This window comes from Notothenia coriiceps, unplaced genomic scaffold (assembly GCF_000735185.1).
Source record: "Notothenia coriiceps isolate Sejong01 unplaced genomic scaffold, NC01 NC01_scaffold00037244, whole genome shotgun sequence".
NCBI classification, from domain to species: Eukaryota; Metazoa; Chordata; class Actinopteri; order Perciformes; family Nototheniidae; genus Notothenia; species Notothenia coriiceps.
Window position 1 is genome coordinate 12473024 of NW_011369945.1, and position 20543 is coordinate 12493566.

At 39.1% G+C, this 20543-nt stretch overlaps 2 protein-coding genes across 2 annotated transcripts in view; one reads left to right on the forward strand and one right to left on the reverse strand.

Annotated features, from left to right (window-relative positions):
* LOC104965314 (protein kinase C beta type-like) overlaps nucleotides 1-20543 on the forward strand; it is a 469227-nt gene that overhangs the window by 21490 nt on the left and 427194 nt on the right. The window lies entirely within an intron of this gene.
* On the reverse strand, nucleotides 1811-19595 carry grb7 (growth factor receptor bound protein 7). Its single transcript, XM_010793572.1, has 15 exons — nucleotides 19413-19595; nucleotides 15749-15923; nucleotides 14695-14812; nucleotides 9236-9392; nucleotides 8247-8368; nucleotides 7144-7218; nucleotides 6241-6378; nucleotides 5711-5821; nucleotides 5422-5520; nucleotides 5201-5284; nucleotides 4975-5091; nucleotides 4330-4387; nucleotides 4142-4229; nucleotides 2998-3091; nucleotides 1811-2883 (listed from the first exon to the last, which is right to left on the reverse strand). Exons 1-15 carry the CDS (start codon nucleotides 19462-19464, stop codon nucleotides 2737-2739), a joined length of 1635 nt encoding a protein of 544 aa, XP_010791874.1. The 5' UTR covers nucleotides 19465-19595; the 3' UTR covers nucleotides 1811-2736.

Sequence of the window (20543 nt, forward strand, 5' to 3'; positions counted from 1 at the left end):
TTGTAGCGACTCTGATAGGATGCTGAGGGTGTCACTCAGGTATCCCCCGTCTCTCTGCCAATCATAGAGCTGTACCGGGATACTGGGGGAGCAGACGGGGGGGGGCGGGAAGTGGTGACGTAGTCTGGGTTATAAAGGTGTGTGTGTGAGAGCTTAAGAGAGTGTGAGGTTGAACCTGCAAGCGATATATGTACCTGTGATCTTCAAAGAAAATAAGAGTTATTAAAGCCTAATAACTAGAAGCCTGTTTCCGACTCCATCTGTGAACGCTACAATATATACAGATATGGATAATTGAGAAAATGTTATATATCAGTTTGGAAGTCTAAGTAGATATATTATCAGAAAATTGCAACCTACAAAATGACAAACCCACAGTGTAGAATGTATCCCACTTTGAACAGAAAAGGCTGATATCCACAGTGATCATACATCCTTCATTTCACTGCATATTTCAAAGCTTCCTGACCTATATCCCTTCTGTCCGTCTTCATTTCACCCCCCTTCATTTACCTGGCCATCCAGGACAAAGTGTTTCCATAGCAACCCCTCTTAAGAGAAGTTCTGCAGTGAAGAGTAAGGGTTACCAAGCACACTGGTATTTAGCCAAACACACACACACAAACACACACACACACACACACACACACACACACACACACACTCAGAGTAGGTCAGCGACAGAGACATCAGCTCTTTAGCTTGGGAAGCTGTGGTGCAGGCTCTGTGCCTCCAGCAGAGGTTCTGTGCACACTGCCAGGACACTGTAACCTCCGGCTGCCTTTTATGTGGCTCCACCAATCAGATCGCCAGGAAGCAGGCCAGCTTTTTTTTCAGTTATTCTGGTTTTAGGCTGATAATGGTTTTATAATGATCTTCTTTGAACCAGAAAGAGCAGTACTGTTAAGATAATGTATTGGTGAAATGGAACTCAACACAGGTACCAGTAGTTTTAGGGTATTCTTACTTGAGCATGCAAATGATATACAGTAACTTTAAAAATATATATATATATATATATATATACAGTAAGTGCACAGGGCATTAACGTGTATTTAGTCTTTTGTATTTAGGGAGAGGAATAAAGAAAAAACGTCACACATTTCCATAGTTTTTTGAGCTAGCTTTTTTTTCCTTTAAAAAAAATGAATAAAACCATCTTAGAAGTTTAGAGGGGTTGACTATGGACAGATTCCCTGGCCAGTAGTTTTGAAAAACTATGGAGAGTTCCAGTTTATAGTACTGAATTATTTGAATTATACAGCGATGTATTCACACTAAATAGTGTTGGATAATTTTAAGGTTCAATTAATGATTAATTTCTGACACTCTTGTGAATGTGTTTTCCCTTTTAAACATTCTTTCACATAATTAGTCATTCAAGGTGTATTTTTCAGTTGCAGATTTTATGTTTTTGTATTTTTCCAAATGTAACCTTGAACTATAAGTTACGTTCAATCAAAACTGCTGGCCTGATTCTAGCCCCATAAATAGTCTTGGTTTAGAGTTAACACAATAGACAATATTTACAATTTAAGAAAAAATATTTATTTAACATATAAAACAGGTCTGAAAAAGGCACAAACATTCAAAGTGTATAAAACTAACTTTTGATTTAAGACAAAAAAGGGTGAAAAAAGTAAGCCTAGTACTAGATGAATTATAATAATAATGCATATCTTTGTAGACAGGCTAAGAAATGGACCTTCATTATAAAAAGCAAACAGTAAGTGCAAATATTTAAAGTAAAAGAAAATATGATCAAACAACCACCAATCAACAAAAAGGTCAGAAATGCTGGATTTTACTGCTGGAAGGAGTTAACTGGCAATAAATCAGTAATTCGATATTAAATATATGAAAATCACTGCTAACTGCTAACTTTATTCTATGTTTGTCTAGACTTCCGCTTTGCCGACTATTTTATGCTAATAAGACTTTAAAAGGTTAAACTTGCTCACCTTTTTAGCCAATATCAAACACCAAAAAAGAAACGTCCTAAAAAATATTAAGATATATCTATCTAAAATAAAGCGCCGTCATAAAGTCTTAATTAAAGCTTTCTCCGGGGGTAAAAAACACCCTGATAAAACCCTTCCATGTTATATATTTGGTTGTTTAAACACAAGAAACTGCAGTCCCCTTCACCACCATTGTGCAAACGTAGCATTGAAAGTACTTAAAGTTTGTTCTAATTAAAACATCAGATTGTTTTTAAGGCACCAACAAGAAAATTACTGTCCAAAACTTCACAGAGTCAGAGGAGTGAAAATTGACATGCTACATCATTGCAACCTGGGGCATGTTCATGATTACAACACTACAAAAAATACATGTCTTACACTGCATGGCTGAAAAATACGAGTTCCTCTTCTGAGTGTTGACTCGGAGTGCCCTCTGGTGGCCACATTCTCTCAGTCCTCCAATAAAACGTCCTCCTGCATGCCCTCACACCTCTCATCACGTGGATCTGAATCAAAGTGCACTAAAATAAAAAACGAACCACTGTCTGGATGTGTAGCTGGAATGATTTAAAAACTAAAGAGAGAAGGGGGGGCTCCCCAGGAGTCTTAGAAACCTGATAGCGTTATCACACAGGCACTGCTGTACCAACAGTCTGCTCTTTATCAGCTGTGCTTATAGGGTCAATAAAATCCAAAGACTGACAAACATGCTTTTGAGGTCGAGGTAATATAAAAAGATCAACAGGGCAGAGGTCAGGAGCTGTAAAGGGTGTCACAGCGCTACACAGACGCAGGGGTGTTTGAGGCACACTGGGAGGATGCCCTTGTTGATTTGGTGGAACTCCACCAGCTGCAGGAGGTCTATGAAGAGAGTCAGCCCGTCGTCCATGGTGAAGTACTTCCTGCCTCCCTCCTCGCACTGCAGATAATACAAAGACAATTATAATAAAGTACATATTTAACACACTTTGTAATTGCAAATACAAATGTGTTGTATCTGTGGTAGAATGGAGTTTCTTTGAGGGGAACTCACAGGGATCACTAGGTAATGTTTGGTCTTTAGCTTGTAGCACAGCGAGAGGACGAAGCACTGGGCGTGCTGCTGGCTCTCACGGATCAGGAACATCCTACACAGAAACACACGTGCAGAGAAACAGTTCAGATACTAACTTACTTTAATGCACTGGTCCGGGTTTATTACGTAAAACTAGAAAAGGTCACTCAGTGCAGTAAAGACAACAACCAGGCGTCTCCCTCTACCCTCCCATTAAGGAATGAAATCTCATACTCTGTCCTAATTCACATTCTTAGTGAGTGCATAAGTATGTTAACACTGAGAAGTACGGCAACACGGAACACTTCTCACCTTCACTTCACATTTTAATTAACGTACCACTGTACTTTTGTATAATGAAGCCACTGTTTATTTAATTTAGTTGATTGAGTAGTACAGTATGTACCGTGATCAAAAAAATGTCAAGCTAACTTGCTAGCTAACAACCGGGAACATCACTTCCTGTGAGGGCACAGCAGCTGTTTAGGATTCTAAACAGCGCTACTTGGTTAAAATTCAAACACTGTGCAAGTGTTAACCGTGTATGACATAATAGTATATTAAGTGACTTATCCAAATGTATATAGAGCATCAATCTATTCTCCCTCCCAGCTCCCTTATAATCAAACTGGATGTATTAGTCTTGTAACATAACTACATTTAGTGTTTCAGTTATAGTGTATTCTACTGATATTTATTTTGAAAATGAGACCAAACTTTTGTACGGCTGTCACTATTTGAGCAACGACAAAGATGACCTGCAGGGCCACTGTAAAGCTCAGTGGATATAGATGCAGCCCAATTTAAGCCCAATGCAAGTCCCTGCTGTGGTGGATACAGGTTTGAATCCTGCCTGAGATCAATAAAGCCTGTGAATCTATTTAATCTTCAGCATACAGTCATTAATCAGCACAAACAATGTGTAATTAGTATTCAGAATAAACGACTAAATAAATAAACAACTGCAAACAGACAGACACACCCAATCAAACACACTCTCTCCCTCTAGGTTTACACTGGGCAGAGATTAAATGAATTCAACTTGGGTTTTGGTTCCATAAGAGAGTTTTTGAGACCACACAGTGTTTAGTAAAAGGATCTCCCCTGCAGTCTCTCCACTCACCCGTCCACCAGGCCTTGCTTCTCTATCAGCCGCTGCGTTTCCTTTCTGGAGATGCCACCATGAAACCACGGCTGGGACTTATGGATGGCTACAGACAGACAAAAAGACGGTAAACATCAGAAAAGTGAGAGGGGACAAGTATTTCACATTCCACAGGTGTGATGTATTGTCCTCTCATGTGGACTTACAGGACGGTCTGGCGGCGGCGTTGGAGTTGGGCAGACTGCACCTCAGGGCTTCTCTCCTCTGTACCAGTGGAAGAAAAAAATCAGTCAGATATTTGTGGATGTTTTCTACATCCTTACATTTTAGCTTTTTAAACAAGCCTACATGATTTCATTCTCTATAATCAATCCGTTGTTTGGTCTATAACATTTCAGAAAAAGGGGGAAATATTTTCCCAAAGCCCAGAATGACGTCTTCAAAAGTCTGTGTTGGTTTGTCCACAATCCAATATTTAAACACTATACTGTCATAGAAGAATCTTGAAACTATTTTGTATATTAGATAAATGTTGACTTTTTTTCTTTCTTTAAAAAATTCAAAGCCTGCAACAAAGAATCAGAGAGAGTCAGCCTGTGATCAAAATACCTGAGCAGGGTCGGAAAAGGATTTTTTCACACACACCATCTAGTACATGCCTCCTCTCAAAATATAGAAATATAGAACTGCAACCTCTGATATATTCCACCAGTTTTATCATATGGTGAAAAATATGTTTATAGGAAGTAAGTTACCATGTGATGCCTGCCAACTCTTGCATAAAAATGCAAGAGTTGAACTGTTTGTATTGCTCCCGCTCAGCAGCCATGACCCTCCCCTCATGTCCTCACCCTCCAGGCTTGCCCCTCCTCCCTCTCTGCGCTCTGGGCCTCCGTTGGGTTCTCGATGACCCGCCCGCCGGCCTTGCCCGAGAAGTCCATGGCCACCAGGCTCGCCTCGGACTTTGACTGCTCACACAGAGAAACAAGCAGCGTGTGTGAGAAGAGAAATGTGAGACGACACTACACAATGATTTCTCCTCTTAATCATATCATGTGACATGTCTGATGATCTCACTTTGGCTTCTGTGAGTTTGCTTCCTTCCAGGATTTTCGGGGCCGACTTGGATAACTGGTAGTTGCACTGAAGCTGCTTCCCATACTGCGCACACACAAAATAAAGGTTACTGCTATACTCAAGGATGATGTTCTCCCAAATTGTATTATGTAACCAGCTGTTTTTTCCCATATACTTAAGTAAATGAAAAAGGAAAAAGGAAAAGGAAAAAGACAGGAAACCTTGAAGAGTCTGAAAGCAGATGTCCAGCACGTTCGAGTCTGTTCGTTCTCAGCACACAGGATCTTCAGGTCCTGAGTGCGCACAGGGTTCTTGGAGGGCTGTACAGACACACACACACATAGTACACACAGCTCCTTTGAGATTTAGTTTTCACAATTTTCATTAAATGCTAAGTCCATTTGATAATTTAAATTTTGAACAGTTGATATTCTACATTCTTTATGAGAAATGTGACCAAGCAGAGGCAGTTGTTAGACATCTAAAATCCCATCTCTCTGAAGTGTTTACCTTGATGCAGAAGGTGAAGTCTGTAGGCGCTCCGTACAGTTTACGGCTGTTCACCACTGTGTACACGTTCAGATCGTCCAGATCAGCAACATACTGAAGGTGGCGAGGCTCCTGTTTGATCCAAATGTTATTGAAATGGCAATATGGACTAGTACAATTCCCAAATCACAGGAAGCACAATATTTGATCAAGGTTAAACATGTGTTAAAATACCACTTGAATGCAGTATTGTAGAGATGCAAAGATATCCCGGCTTTCAAATAATAATATTGAATATATATTCAATATGCTGAAAATTCAGCATATTGAAATTGCAATATCAGCCAAAATAAATGGAACAGGTTTTTTTTAATAATTTTAATGAAGTTGCTGATAGAAGTGTTCCTCTCACATGATTTGTCCTTCGTTTCAGACTATGATGAATGGCCGGGTTGTGGGTTTTCATAGATTTAAAGAGATTTTCTTTTATAAAAAAAGTGTCATTTATCCATTTAGTCTGCGCTTATTTATTCATAATGTTTGACTCTGACCTTGGAGGAGCCTTTGGTGGAGCAGTAGAGCCCGGAGCGGCGGAGGAAAAAGTAGACCTTCTTCCAGGCCTTACGACTGGGCTCTTTGACCTGCAGGAAGCCCTGAATCTCCGGACACGTCCCGGACTTCAGCAGGTTCTGAGGAACACAAGGGATCAGAACAGTGAGCTGCCGTTGTTCTCAGGCTCGTAATGCACAAAGAATGATGTATGAAAAAGGAAGATTGTGTTCATAAAAATGTATGAACACAATATTTTATGATATAGAAATAAACTGTTGCAAAACAATTATTTCAAAATATATGCCCTTGATTTAGTTTTTTACATGAAAATAAATTATTTCCTAATTTTTGATCATGCAAGAGGACATTGTTTTTGGTAAACGATAATATTTTTCCGATATGTGTGTGTAGGGAAACAAAATTGGCATGATAAACAGTTTGAACCCATCAAGGGTTGAAACAGAAAATATATTGATAGTCATTTTTTGTTATTGATTTATTCTTCTAAAAATGGCCAAAAACGATCCGTCCCGAGCACAGAGAATGTTACGATGTGTGGCTTTTTCTTTCTTTTATACCTCTCTAAACAGATATTTTTTAGTTAGCCAAAACTCTTTTTTGTAATATTCTTATATTTTAAAGAAGAAAAGACTAATACAAAAATAATTTTCTAGGCAGTGTTCTGTAAAATAAAATGAAGCTGAATACATATTCAGTTAAGTTATCACACTTTTAATGAATAAATGAATATGGCAATTTATAGAAGTTATTTAAAAATAGATACCTTTGCTTTACCAGCCTTTGTGTCTGAATAAATATAATTAAAACAAACTTTAAGCAGACAGGTCCACTGATGATTATCAGTGTTTCTACATGAATGTGTGTGATTTCAGCAGGTTTACCTGAATGAGCTCTGAGGACGTCATGTCCTTGGTGACATCAGCGCTGTCTGAGATCATAGTCTCTGGGAAGAAGAGCTGAGAAAGGAAGCAGAAGGATGTCATCATAAAACCCTCATTGAAAGACAAGGAAGCTGCAGGATTCTGCTTTTGACAGTGATTATCCTGGAAATGCAGATTAAACACATGCTCCTTTGTTGGAAACCTGATGAAACATCATTACATACAGTTCGGACAAAGCCTTAAATAAATGATCAGCCATGCATTGTTAACCACCTGTGCACAAAACCAACAGGTGTCACATTTCAAATGTTCTCGGAGTGAAACACAAGGTCCTTTTGGTGTCTTTGTTTGCATACTGTATGCACCTGGATGTGTTGAAATGACTGTAGAGCTTTAAGAGGACATAATGTGCTCATTTTCAGGTTATTATTGTATTTTGTGCCTTTACTGTGACATGTCTCCATGCTTTAATGTTCAAAAAGCTCTTTATTTTTCTCCTACTGCCATACTACCTACCTCTTTTCACCCTCTGTCTGAAACCAGAGCCCAGTCTGCTCTGATTGGTTAGCTGGACGGCTTGGTTGTGATTCGGCAACCACTTAGAAATGTCCAGCTAGACTGGCAATCAATTGATGAATCAAGAAAATCAAGATGATTTAATATTAAAAATAGTTAAATAATTTACAGCTATGAATGACTTGTATCCTGTGGTATGCATTGCTCCATGACACATGGTCACAGTGTAGGACACATTTTATGAGTGAAATGCAGTGAGTCCATGATTAAATTCACTTTAATGCCTTTGGAGGCAGTGAGGCATACTCTAAAGAAACACCAGTGGGAGGATCATCAAAACCAGTTTTTAATTTCAAGTGTCACCTTTGTTTAAGAGCACAGGCTCACAGAGCAGATCTGATGTCATGAAATACCTGAGACATGAAGTAAGCCTGTCTGCGGCAGCACGCAACCCGCCAAGGACTTTGTTTTTTAGTAGTTATATAAAAGCAAGTGATGTAAATGTGTTCCCTCTTGTATTTTGTATTCTATTCTCAGAGTTGCATTGTTACATTTTGAGTTTTAAAAAAAGGCTGTGTGCTGCTTACCACTGGCTTCCTGAAGAACTCGTACTTGGCGTAGTTCTTGCAGAAAACAAGCCTTGTGTCGCCTTTGAGAGACCAGGTGGCCTGAACCTCCACCACCACCTCGTGGTCCTCCAGGCATCTCTCTGAGTAGACAGGAGAACATTTCATAAAGCATTCTTTACCATTTAGGAGAGGAATAGTTCACCCCAAAAAAGTATAACTATATGTATATCAATTACTCACCCCATTTTACCTTTATTCTTTGAAGATAATTAAGTATTTCACACTTCCCACCTGCCTGAAACACATCCACTGGACTCTTCCTTTTTTTCTTCCGTAACACAATGACATCACTTGGTAACACTCATTTTTGGGCATATGAGCATAATAGGGTCCCTCTAAAATCTCACTATTTAAACTAGTGTCAATTAATTACATTCATTATTTAAAAATAATTTGAAAAAGTATGGTATCTCTTATTAAACTGTCTTCAACACCAAAGTACAAAGCCGGTATAATAGTTTTATGTTTGTCTTTTTACTATTCTTTTCATTAGATTTATTTAGATTTTTCCGTCAAAAGTATAAAGTAAGTGGAATTTGTATATATTATACATTAATAACTGACTGACTTGAGCCTGTGTCATTTCAGTATTGTCTGTATTTGTGAGTGTCACTAGTTTGTCACTCATTTGTCAAAAATACGTAAAAAAACTCAATAAAGATATTGTTTTAAAATAATGAAATCATGTGTTCAGGAAGAACTGAAGACTTGGATTAAACTGCAAGAGTATTGTGAGATATGTTGTTTTGATGTTGTTGGGTTTCACCAACTTCAATTCATTACGTTTTTTGATTCTCCGCCAACCATGGAGGTATGCAAGAACCTGTTATCTTACATTTTCTTAATGAATTCAAACTAACCCAGGGTGAGTAATTGGTATACAAATGGCCATGTTGTGGGTGAAGTATTCCTTTAAACTTTATGTTTATCCTACAGCTCAGTCGTACCCAGGCCCAGGGTGGGATAGAGCTCCAGCAGAGCCCAGTTCTCCTGGTCGCTGCAGTGAGCTGTCTGCACCAACATGTGACACACCTCTCTGGCTGTCGCTGCTCGAGAAACCCACACCGACCTGCTGTGGCTGTCCTCCCCGTACACCTTCACCAACTGAGGGAAAGGAGGAAGATATATTCAGATCATTAGAGTAAAGGAAGCAATAACCCATAATTCAAGTTGCCATGCCAAGAAATACATTCATTGTAAGGCTAGGGTTGGGCCATATGAGTACAAATCAATTATCAAAATATATTTTTTGACAAATACCTTGATATTGATATTGTGTCGATATTGTTTGGTTGACAATTGATGCTTTTGAAAAAATGATTGCACAATGAGAATTTTGATAAATAATCATTAGATCTGAACAGCTAGATCATTCAGAAAATGACATCCATTAACTGTACTTCAGCCATTAAAACCAGGGAAAGACTTATTGCGATCTCTCATATCGACTTAGAGAATATCTAGTTTCATATCACTTATTGGTCATCAACAAGAAAATCCAATATCACAAAATGATTGTTGTTTCGACGATATTCAAATAAACTGGTGATAGGTTTTCTATTCGAAGCAACTGTTGACCAACTATACCTATGAAATAAATGATATTCAACTTGATCCTTCTGACATATAGTAAAGTAGACTTCAAAAGATTCTAAATCTTCTTCAATTATATCACACTGGTCACTTAACAGCTAGTTGACATGTGTAGAGGTCATCTCATGTATTAAAGTGTTTGAATTATTTTTGATAAAGCAGGGTTATTCTTGATAACAGTGATAACACTTTTCACACCTGGCTTTGGCAATGCTTCAAAACATGAGACAGGAAGCCAAAATGGGAAGCCAATAATCTGTCAACTGCACTGCAGAGGCAGACAGTCGCTGGCTCCGAAAAGAGACAGCCTGTCATAATTTTAGATAGAACTGTCATAAAGTCATAAAGTTAACTGGAATTACATAACAGGTTGTTACTCGGAGAGACGGAACATGAGCGGTACTAGGGGGGGCCAACAGGGGCCAATGCCCCTGTAACACTGAGCTTTGGAGGCCCCCCTCCAGTGAAATGTTATGATGATACAATTTGTGATATTTATGCATCGAAGATTAAGACTAAGAGAATGAGAGGAATCGCTTGGCTTTTTTCCAATAAAGTAATTTAATAAATGTGTAACTAATTATGTAACTAAAACAAAAACCAATCATGGAATTGTATGTTTTTCTGTTGTGAGCTATGACTTTATACTGAATGCAAAATGATGAAATCTTGGTTACTGTCTTTGTCTCGGTGTTGTTGGTAGGGCTGCACAATTTGGAAAAACAAACTAATTGCGATTATTTTTGACTGATACTGAAATTGCGATATGTATTACAATTGTGCAGGGATCAACCATTTTTTAATGATAATTCTCATTATAATAATTATGAAAATATATTAAAATGATCATGGTGTGATTTAAAAAAGAAACAAGTGTCAAGCCTTCAGAATGTGATTTGTAGGCTATATTGCACAAGCTGATAAATTTTGTGATTTTGTTAAATATCGATTAACTGTGAAGCCCTAGTTGTTGGTATAGAAATATACCATAAACCTGCTTAAGAAAACCTTTTTAAAATAATTTTCTCTGTTCCCAACTGTTTTTGTTTTTAGATGCTTTTTAAATAACTTATCTTTACCAGGATGGTTCAAGGTTCAAGGTTCTTTATTTTGTCATACGAACATAGCTACAGTGTAGTTATGCCGATGGAATTCTTAGGTCACAGGCTTCTCCAACATTGCAACACAAAACACAGATAAACAGAAAAATATAGTGCAAGTAAATAGTAATATAGTAAATACAAAAAGAAAAATAGTTTAAAAAAGTGAAATAGTGCAATAAGAGTCTATATGCAAGTTATTGGAATGATATTAGATATAGATAAATAATTACTAAGTAGTAGATGAATGTTATGGATGTTGTTTCAACAGTTCAGTTGTTTAGCAGTGTTATTGCCTGCGGTATGAAACTGTCTCGGAATCTGGAGGTTTTAGTCCGGATGCTGCGGTAACGCCTGCCAGACGGCAGCAGACAGAACAGTTTGTGGCTGGGGTGATAGGGGTCTTTTATAATCCGGAGGGCTTTCTTCCTGAGCCGCTGGGAGTAAAGGTCCTCCATGGATGGCAGCTCCGTCCTGGTGATGTTCTGTGCAGTTTTCACCACCCTCTGTAAAGCCTTACGATTGAGGGCGGTGCAGCTGCCGTACCAGGCCGTGATGCAGCCAGTCAGGATGCTCTCTATAGTGCACCTGTAGAAGGTCAGGATACTCTCTATGGTGCACCTGTAGAAGGTCAGGATACTCTCTATGGTGCACCTGTATAAGGTCAGGATGCTCTTTATGGTGCACCTGTAGAAGTTGCAGAGTATCCTGGAGTCCATATTGAACCTCCTCAGCCTGCGGAGGAAGCAGATCCGCTGTCAAGCTTTCTTGGTGATGGTGGTGGTGTGAAGAGTCCATGTCAGGTCCTCAGTGATGAGTCCATGTCAGGTCCTTAGTGATGAGTCAGGTCCTCAGTGATGAGTCCATGTCTGGTCCTCAGTGATGTGGACACCAAGAACCTGAAGCTGCTGACTCTCTCCACTGTAGTCAAATTAACGGCGATGGGGCGTGACCCTCTCTCTGCTGCTTCCTGTAATCCACAATCAGCTCCTTGGTTTTGCTGACGTTGAGATGGAGGTTGTTATCCTGGCACCAAGATGTCAGGTTTTCGACCAGGTACGCGGTCTCGTCGCCGTCTGTGATCTGGCCGATGACGGTCATGTCGTCAGCAAACTTCACGATGGTGTTGGAGCTGTGTGTGCCCATGCAGTCGTGAGTGAACAGGGAGTAGAGGAGAGGGCTGAGCACGCAGCCTTGAGTGGCTCCGGTGTTGAGGATCAGGGTGGAGGATGTGATGTTTCCCACCCGCACTGCCTGGGGTCTGCCCGTCAGGAAGTTCAGGATCCAGTCACAGAGGGCGCTGTTGAGCCCGAGGTTTCTTAGCTTGATGACCAGCTTGGAGGGCACAATGGTGTTGAAGGCTGAACTGTAATCAATAAACAGCATTCTCACATATGTTTTCCTCTGGTCAAGGTGTGAGAGGGCAGTGTGGATGGTGAGGGCTATGGTGTCGTCTGTGGACCTGTTTGCTCTGCAGGCAAACTGCAGGGGGTCCAGAGAGTCAGGGAGGGAGGAGGTGATGAAGGTTTTGACAAACCGCTCAAAGCACTTCATTATGATGGAGGTGAGTGCTACTGGGCGGTAAATGAGGCTAGTGATTTTTGCCTTTTTGGGGACAGGAACGATGGTGGAGTGTTTCAAACATGTGGGGACTACAGACTGCATCTAATCTAAGCTATAAAAAGGGACATTGTTAGGAGAGCTCATAACTCTAAGAACTGTCCCTTCCAGATGATAGGGGCAGCCATGCTTGCTGAGTGCCTGTGTTTCTGCTGCTGGGGTGAAATGGGTGCAGGTTATTCGTGGGTCAGGATATTCCTCAGAGCGTGCTGCTGTCTGACACAATGTCTGGATCCTGCAAGCTTTAGGAAAACAAACCTGCCCGACCAGAAACCTGCGGCCGTCAATCAGCAAGTCCTGACTGGTTGTGTGAGTGCCGACGTCAGGACTGATAATGGCTGAGTATCAACCGGAGGATTACAGGGGAGGAACATTCCTTCAGTTCAATATCCGGTCAGTCCACTTTGACTCCCCAGGGGGTTTTATTAAAAAGCAGAACATATGTTCCTTTTTAGTCAGAACAGTTTCTTTGCTTCATACATAGAAAGCTGAATGAGACAACAGTGGAGATCTTCATATGTTCAAAACGCACTCAGACAGTAGCATTTCATGTTGTGCATCAAATCTGAGATGCTGCATTGCTGCTGATCCCTCCCAAACTGATTTTGTATGTCAGAGAGCATAGGGAGCTATATAACATTTTATTTTTGTACAACACGAGTAGAGAAACAATTTAATTAATAAAATGTTTATTGATTGAACAATTGCTTCGGTGGTGAAAATACAGTTTTAACTAGAAGCTTCAGAAAGAGCTGATATTTAATGAAAGAGGTTCATTACATTGACAAAATGATATGAACACCTAAACGTCCAGAGCTTGAGGAAGGAAGTCACTTTTGTGCATGTTCTCATGCTCCAAAGCCACATAAATATATATGTTTTGTAAGCCAGGAGGCAATGCGATGGACGTGAATGTATTTAATATGAGCCCAGTAGGTAACTTTATTAATTACAATTAAGCATGATTATTAAATGTTTGTTCATTTCTTTACCACGGAGAAAATAAAAGCAAGATTACAGCTGAGAATATACATTTTAAATATTTATTTCACTAAATGATTGTTGTTTTATTAAAATCTTTATTATTATTTCACATTTTATTTCATTCATTAGTGTTACCTGCAGTGCAATATTTGCAGTGCACTGCTCATTTTTATGTAATTCTTAAATGAAGTCTTATTGTGTAAGCATCTTCTTGTATCCTTTGTATTATGTCAGGGAATTTTAATAAGCGCCACTAAAGAATACACTTATATAATACAGGGGCATATGAGCGTGATTAAAGTAACACAGCAATATATAAAAGTCGATGTTTTTTCTTCCATTTCTGTTCGTGACACACAGGAGACAGTGTGGCACGCCGCTGTCATTAGACATGTCTATTCTGGCAGTGCATGTTTGTCAAAATAAGACAGCGCAGTCATGGCAACACGGTCGTCCTGTCAGTCACAATCATAACCGAACTTCATCTGAACTATTAGAAGGCAAGTTCAGACACATTAAAGGGATCCAGCTGCCAGAGCTTACAGGCAGGTGTGATGGGGTTAACACTGTAGCTGTGAGTTGTCCAAACAAATATATGTGAGAGGATCAAACCTGACGTTATCTTATTTTCTTGACATCCATTCATTGCATGAAAACCTTTGAATCTTTAAAAAACAGATCACAAATATATAGTAAAAAAAAAAAGGATCAGCATTTCCCTCAAACAGCTGGTCACTTTAAGTCAAACTAATAAATAGTAGCCCACATAAGTAATGGAAGCAAAGGAGCAATACTTTAAAACATCAGAAGAGGTAGTGACTTGCTGGCTAGATATTGGAGTCAAATAAAAGAAACGCACACAGATGTTGTAAGCTAACTCTGCGACAGCTGGCCAACTTTCAACAACGCTCCGGTCCCAGATGTGTACATCACTTTTTACTGTGCCCGTCTGCAGGGTGATTTGATCTTCTTGCAGCGTTTTGTATTTGCAACGTCTCGTTTATGTAGACTATTTAGACACCTTAATCCTGAGTCACACTGCAGTGTGTGAAAATATAAAACCATTAAAGATGCAAAAGACTTGCTTACCAACAAGGCTTTGAACTTACATGTTTGTTACTGGACAGTTGTGGAAGGGAATTATTGAGCACTGGAGACTTGGAGGGGCTGCACAGCTCTGGAAAGGGGTTGGGTATCGAGGAAGAGAAGTGCTCTACGCCTTTGGGCCTGGAAACAAAGTTAAAAAGAACACAAAAAAAGGTCAGGAGCAGCCAAGATCATTTGCAAAGAAACTTATTTTACCATACAGTCACATGCTATACAAGTGGTGGTGGTGTATATTGTTGACAAATCCCATAAGGAGACCAAAACAATATCTACTGACAAGTGTTTTATCAATGAGAAACACCATGAGTCCAACACACTGTAATTTATTAAACCGACGCTAAAAATATTGATGATTGTACCTTTACAGATTAATGTCTTCAGGAGGAACTAATGGGATGGGGTGATCAACTCAGCAAGTGTCAAGAGACAGGCTTACACATGTTTGATTTGGTTCTTTGTTTTGATTTATTTTTTACAATAAGAAAAAACTAAATAATTTCAGCCTCTTCAAGGTATATGTGTGTTTCAAAATCAAATGCTTGCACTTGTCCACATAAGAGATCTTTTGTGTATTTGGACTTCAGACAGAGAGTAACAACACTTCCCTATCTTGGCTTGCATTGGCTGAATACAGCATTTGGTTATATTGTCAGAGAACAAGCCAGTCACTAGATAATACGTTGTAACAAGCTATTATGTCAGACACAGGGAAGTGAAACAGAAACAAATCTCTTATCAGTCACAAAAAGTGTAGAACAAAGGCACATTTAAGCATGTGTACCAACACTAGTGGAATGGTTTCCTTGAAATGCCATATAGAAAAAAAGATGTTCCTCCTTTCAATGCTTTTCCATATGCCTAGCCCCGATACTCTTCCTTGAGTTGTCTTACCAGAAACTGCTGTACACGTCAGAGGACTTTTGGCCTGAAGATGAGTCACATACTTGGGTCAATACGCAAGTTCAGAAGACTATTGACTCACTTTCTGCATACACGTTAATATTGAGTAACCAGTGAGTAATGCGTTCTGCCTGTGTGCACTGCTGCTGGCTGTACCTGATTACGGTGATCAGGATGGGTTGGGAGCGCCGTATGGAAGGAGACTCAGGTACCAGAGGAGCCAGGGTCAGGGTGGAGCTCCCCAGTAACGTTTCTGCTCCATCGGACATGTCCTTCATCTCCGAGCCCTCAAACACCTCTGTCCAGGGACCTGCCACTTCCATCATGTTACCTGAGGGAAGGAAGATTCATATTATTAGACCTATGATATTCTAACATAAGCAACCTATTATAAGTGTTGAAACTAAGAATATTTGTAGGAGTTTTAGGAAAATATATAACATTTTATGCAATGTATTCTTTTGTCTTTGTGGCCTTCCATGGTTACTTGATACTCAGCTAGGGCTCCTAGCCCCCATTGAAAAATATATACAATTATTATGGTGTAATTCTTTTGAGAGGATCTGTCCCAAACAACTATGTTTTGTTAAGTCTACAGAATATGATTTGAATATCCTTGCAGCGCCATATTACTTGATTACACATTTTATTTGAAAGAGGCCCAATTATGCATATTTGATTTGTCCTTTTCCTGTAGTATTTTATAAATGTGTTTTGTGCATGTAAATGGTCTGTGAAGGCTTAAATCCCCAAGTTCCTCTAAAGAGGGAGTTTCTTTCCCACACACTCCCCTCTTTCCTGAAACGCCTCCATTGTAGTCCTTTGTTTACTTCAGTAACATAGCTACATAACACTTGCGATTCTATTGGCTAGCTGATATTACATTGTACATGATATACTAAGGGGGAGAACATCTCTAAGTGATGGACCAATCACAACAGAGCCGGCCAGCTAACCAATCAGAGCAGACTTTGGTTTCAGACAGAGGGTGAAAAGAGGTGGAGTATGAGATGATAAAGAGCTTTGTAAATAACCCAATTTGTGTTCTGTGAGACTGAAGGGGATGTTGCATTGTTTTTGTTTCTTTCATTGCATTTTAAATGTAATTAAGGTTAAATTCCCGTTTTATTTAGATGCTTTTATTTTGAAGGCGTGTTTACGTTGTTGACAGGAAGTTGTTGTTGCTATAGAAACAACGTGACTGAGAAAAGTATCTTCTATATATAACGACGGAGAAAGAAAATAATAAAGTGTATGATTAAATGTTAGCACCCCCCGAAGAGGCACAAGCTCTTATGTTGACTCTGGAGTTTCAATAAACATCTAAATCATCAGTAAAGTCTACGACCATATTTCGGAGGGATATGCTACAAGCTTTTTGAACATTAAAGCATGGAGACATGTCACAGTAAAGGTATATGAGCATAACAGGACCCCTTTAACACATAACTAGCGTTCAAAATATTCGAATTTTGCAGAAGTGTATGTTAAGATTTCAATTTTTAATAATTTTGCAGCCCTTCTCCCAGGGTACGTCATTAGATCATGTGACTGAAGCAAGTGTTTTTCTAAGATAAGGATTTCTAAGAGCACTGCAATATGTGAGAGAACGAAAGTTGTATGAGACATGTATTATTAAATTGCGTGTAATATCAGCTCTAAACTTAATAAATCCACACCCATAACATATTAATTTGCACGAGAGGTATGTCAGACAACAACACCAAGTGATCGTCCTAGTTAATCCAATTGACATACTTTCTCATTAATTTTTCTCTATGTGTAACACTTGTTATGTCATGTTGAAACCTTGTCAGTCTGTGAATTTCCCATTCTACAGTGACAAATCAAATGTTCACACTATTAACTTGAACACGCACTCTGTGTGTGTGTGTGTGTGTGTGTGTGTGTGTGTGTGTGTGTGTGTGTGTGTGTGTGTGTGTGTGTGTGTGTGTGTGTGTGTGTGTGTGTGTGTGTGTGTAGTGTGTGTGTGTGTGTAGTGTGTGTGTCGTGTGTGTGTGTGTGTGTGTGTGTGTGTGTGTGTGTGTGTGTGTGTGTGTGTGTGTGTGTGTGTGTAAATTCAGGTTTGTAATATGTCTCTGGCTCTGTGCCACCAAAGTCTATTTTCAGTAACGATAGTGTGACTCAACAGTGTTGTTTTTAATCGTAGCATTGTCTGTCATGTGATCAGTCATTTTATCATTGACGTAATTGTTGTTGTCACGAAAAGCCATCTCTAGGTGTGTAGTTTGACTGAGGCAGCACCAACATAAATACTTGCTCAAGACAAGAGTATCAACTGCAGTTTCAAATTTACCAAGTTGAACACCAAGAAGAATTTGATAATTGATCTTAATGATAAGTGAATTTGTATTCATTTCTATCCTTCAGCCCCATTTAAAATGCCATCAAAGATACAAACACAGAATGCATGTTTTAGAGGCACAAAGATTTCATCAGGATGCAGAATGTTTGCACACAAAACTACAGCTGCAAAAATGTATCGATTAACCAATCAAAATAACCAGCCACATCTCAAACATCTTCAAGTTGGAGGTTTCTCAGTTTTATTTCTTATTAAACTGAATATTGTTGGGTTTTGGACTAACAGAATCAGATACTAAATTACATTTGACGTGAAACTCAGTCAGGTGGTTTTTCCTATTGTGGGCATGTAGAACAACTTTGTCTCTAGGAGCTCTAGAGACAAAGATAAAAGTAATGGCCCAGATGTTGGGCTGCAACTAACAATTATGTTTGATAACCACTTCATCAACTCATTATGTTGTCAACGGGGGGGAGACACATTCTACAGATGGCCAGTCCGTCCCTGAAAAAGGTCTATGCACACGTCATTATTAATAATAGTAATACAAATAACAGTGTTTCCCATACATCGTTATGTCTCACTCATTAAGGCGAGACACGGCAGGCAAAAACATCGTTTTTCATTCACTGGTCAATTTTGAGATGTTGTGCTATTTTGATTCCATAACATGTTTTCTTTCAGGCTTTTGGAAGGAAAATGTACAAAATACACAATTAGGTGTTTATTTTACTAGGCTATAGTTTGTCTATTTGCGGTGCCCCTACAAATAGAATCAAATTATGTGGAAAACACTGGATAATAATAATACTTTTTTAATTTTTAATTATTTATCTTGTATTTTTTTTTAATCATCTCGCGACCTCCCCTCGGGAACCCCTGGGCTAAGTTGTCACATAGTAGGCAAACAAATCATCAAATCATTACAGTCTAGATAGAAGCTTGTATCAGTGAATATTTGTATATGTATTTATATACATACGTGTACTAATTTCAATGAATAACCAAAATTGCTGACAATACATGTTAGTATAAAATGTTGTTATTTGACTACAGCTCATTGAGTGACTAACAGACCTTGTGAGCTGAAATAACTAGAGTTAAATACAAGTCCACAGACAGAACACTAAGAGCTTATCATGTTATGTAATAATAAACTAATGTTATTTCTCTGGAACATGCGTCTCTTGTTTATCTGTAAACGGAGGGTGGAAAGGACTAACTACTGGTAGTTCTAAAAGCCTAAACTCTAGTCTAGGCTAACACAGGTGTTGTCACACAGCGCCAAAACGTAATACTGAAACTGAAGAAAATTACTCACCTTTTCTCATTAAAACTCCTTTGGGATAAAAACAATTTAATTAAAATGACACCGAGATAAAGAACAATACGGTTAACTTCGGCTACAACATCTATTTGAATAAACGTTATATTTGAGGTTAAAACCAGCCTGCACCTGTTTGGGCTAGCTTGTTAGCACAATGCAACACTTACCTGTAGACTGTGCGTTGTCAGGCGGCAGGTTTTCAGCTGTATGCCATTGCATTAATGCCAAAACGTGATGAAGGACTTTGTGTCTGTTCTTATGTGTGGCCTGTGTGGCACACGAAAACAGGATGCCGCGCCACTACTAAAGTGCCAACAACATTATCTGAGTGTAGAGGCGGAGGGAGGGCGGAGTCTGTCCGTCAGGTGTGCTCCATAAAACCGACCCCCTCCTTCAGCGAGCCGCTGACACCGTTTGTAGGTGAATGGGTTCGTTTACATCATAATATTTATGGTGCGCACCATTCGGGCTCATTTAGGCCTACTCCTCATGTAGCCTACTATTATATTTTATTGCAAAAAGTAATTTATTAGGCCTACCTTTCCTCAAAAACGGTTTTGAGTAACGTGTACTTTATTTGACTGTTTACACTTGTAGGCTTTATACTTCAACTCTCCAACATTCAGAGGCCAGAGGTACTTTTTTACTGCATTAGAACTGCATTTATTTAATAAACTTGAGTAAGACATTTATCTAGAAAAACAATGTGGAATGTAGAGTGTTATCTGGGAAACCCCCACATGATGGCAGTGTTAAAACTAGCGAAATAGAATTGTTAACAGATTCACTTGCAGTGCTACAAGTATGATGGGCTTTGTTCCTCTCCCAAATGGCCTAATAGGGCCCCTTTAAACATACCTTGGTTGCAGGGATCCGTCATGCATTATGCTGAGGAAAGGGTTCATAGATATCAGCACCTGGACAGCATGAATGACACTGGCAGATTTGTCATGGTAAGGCAAGGACATGCAAGCCACATCCATGGCCTATCATGTTTTGGCACAGGTTTTGTAATGTAATGTAATAATCTCCACACCTTCACAATGTTGGCTTTCTTGCATTACGTAAGCATTTGTGGTGATTTAATCTTCAAGGTTCATTGACATTTATTTACATTTTAACTGGATTATGGAAACCGCAAATATTCTGTTTCCTCGCTTAATTTTTATATAAAAATGTGCACTATAAAAAAGCATTCATCATCATGATAAAGAAATATGAGATGCACTATAACTATTAATTCTACACAATGACTACTTTACTGGCTTTATCTAACGTCAGAAATGGCTTTATCTAAA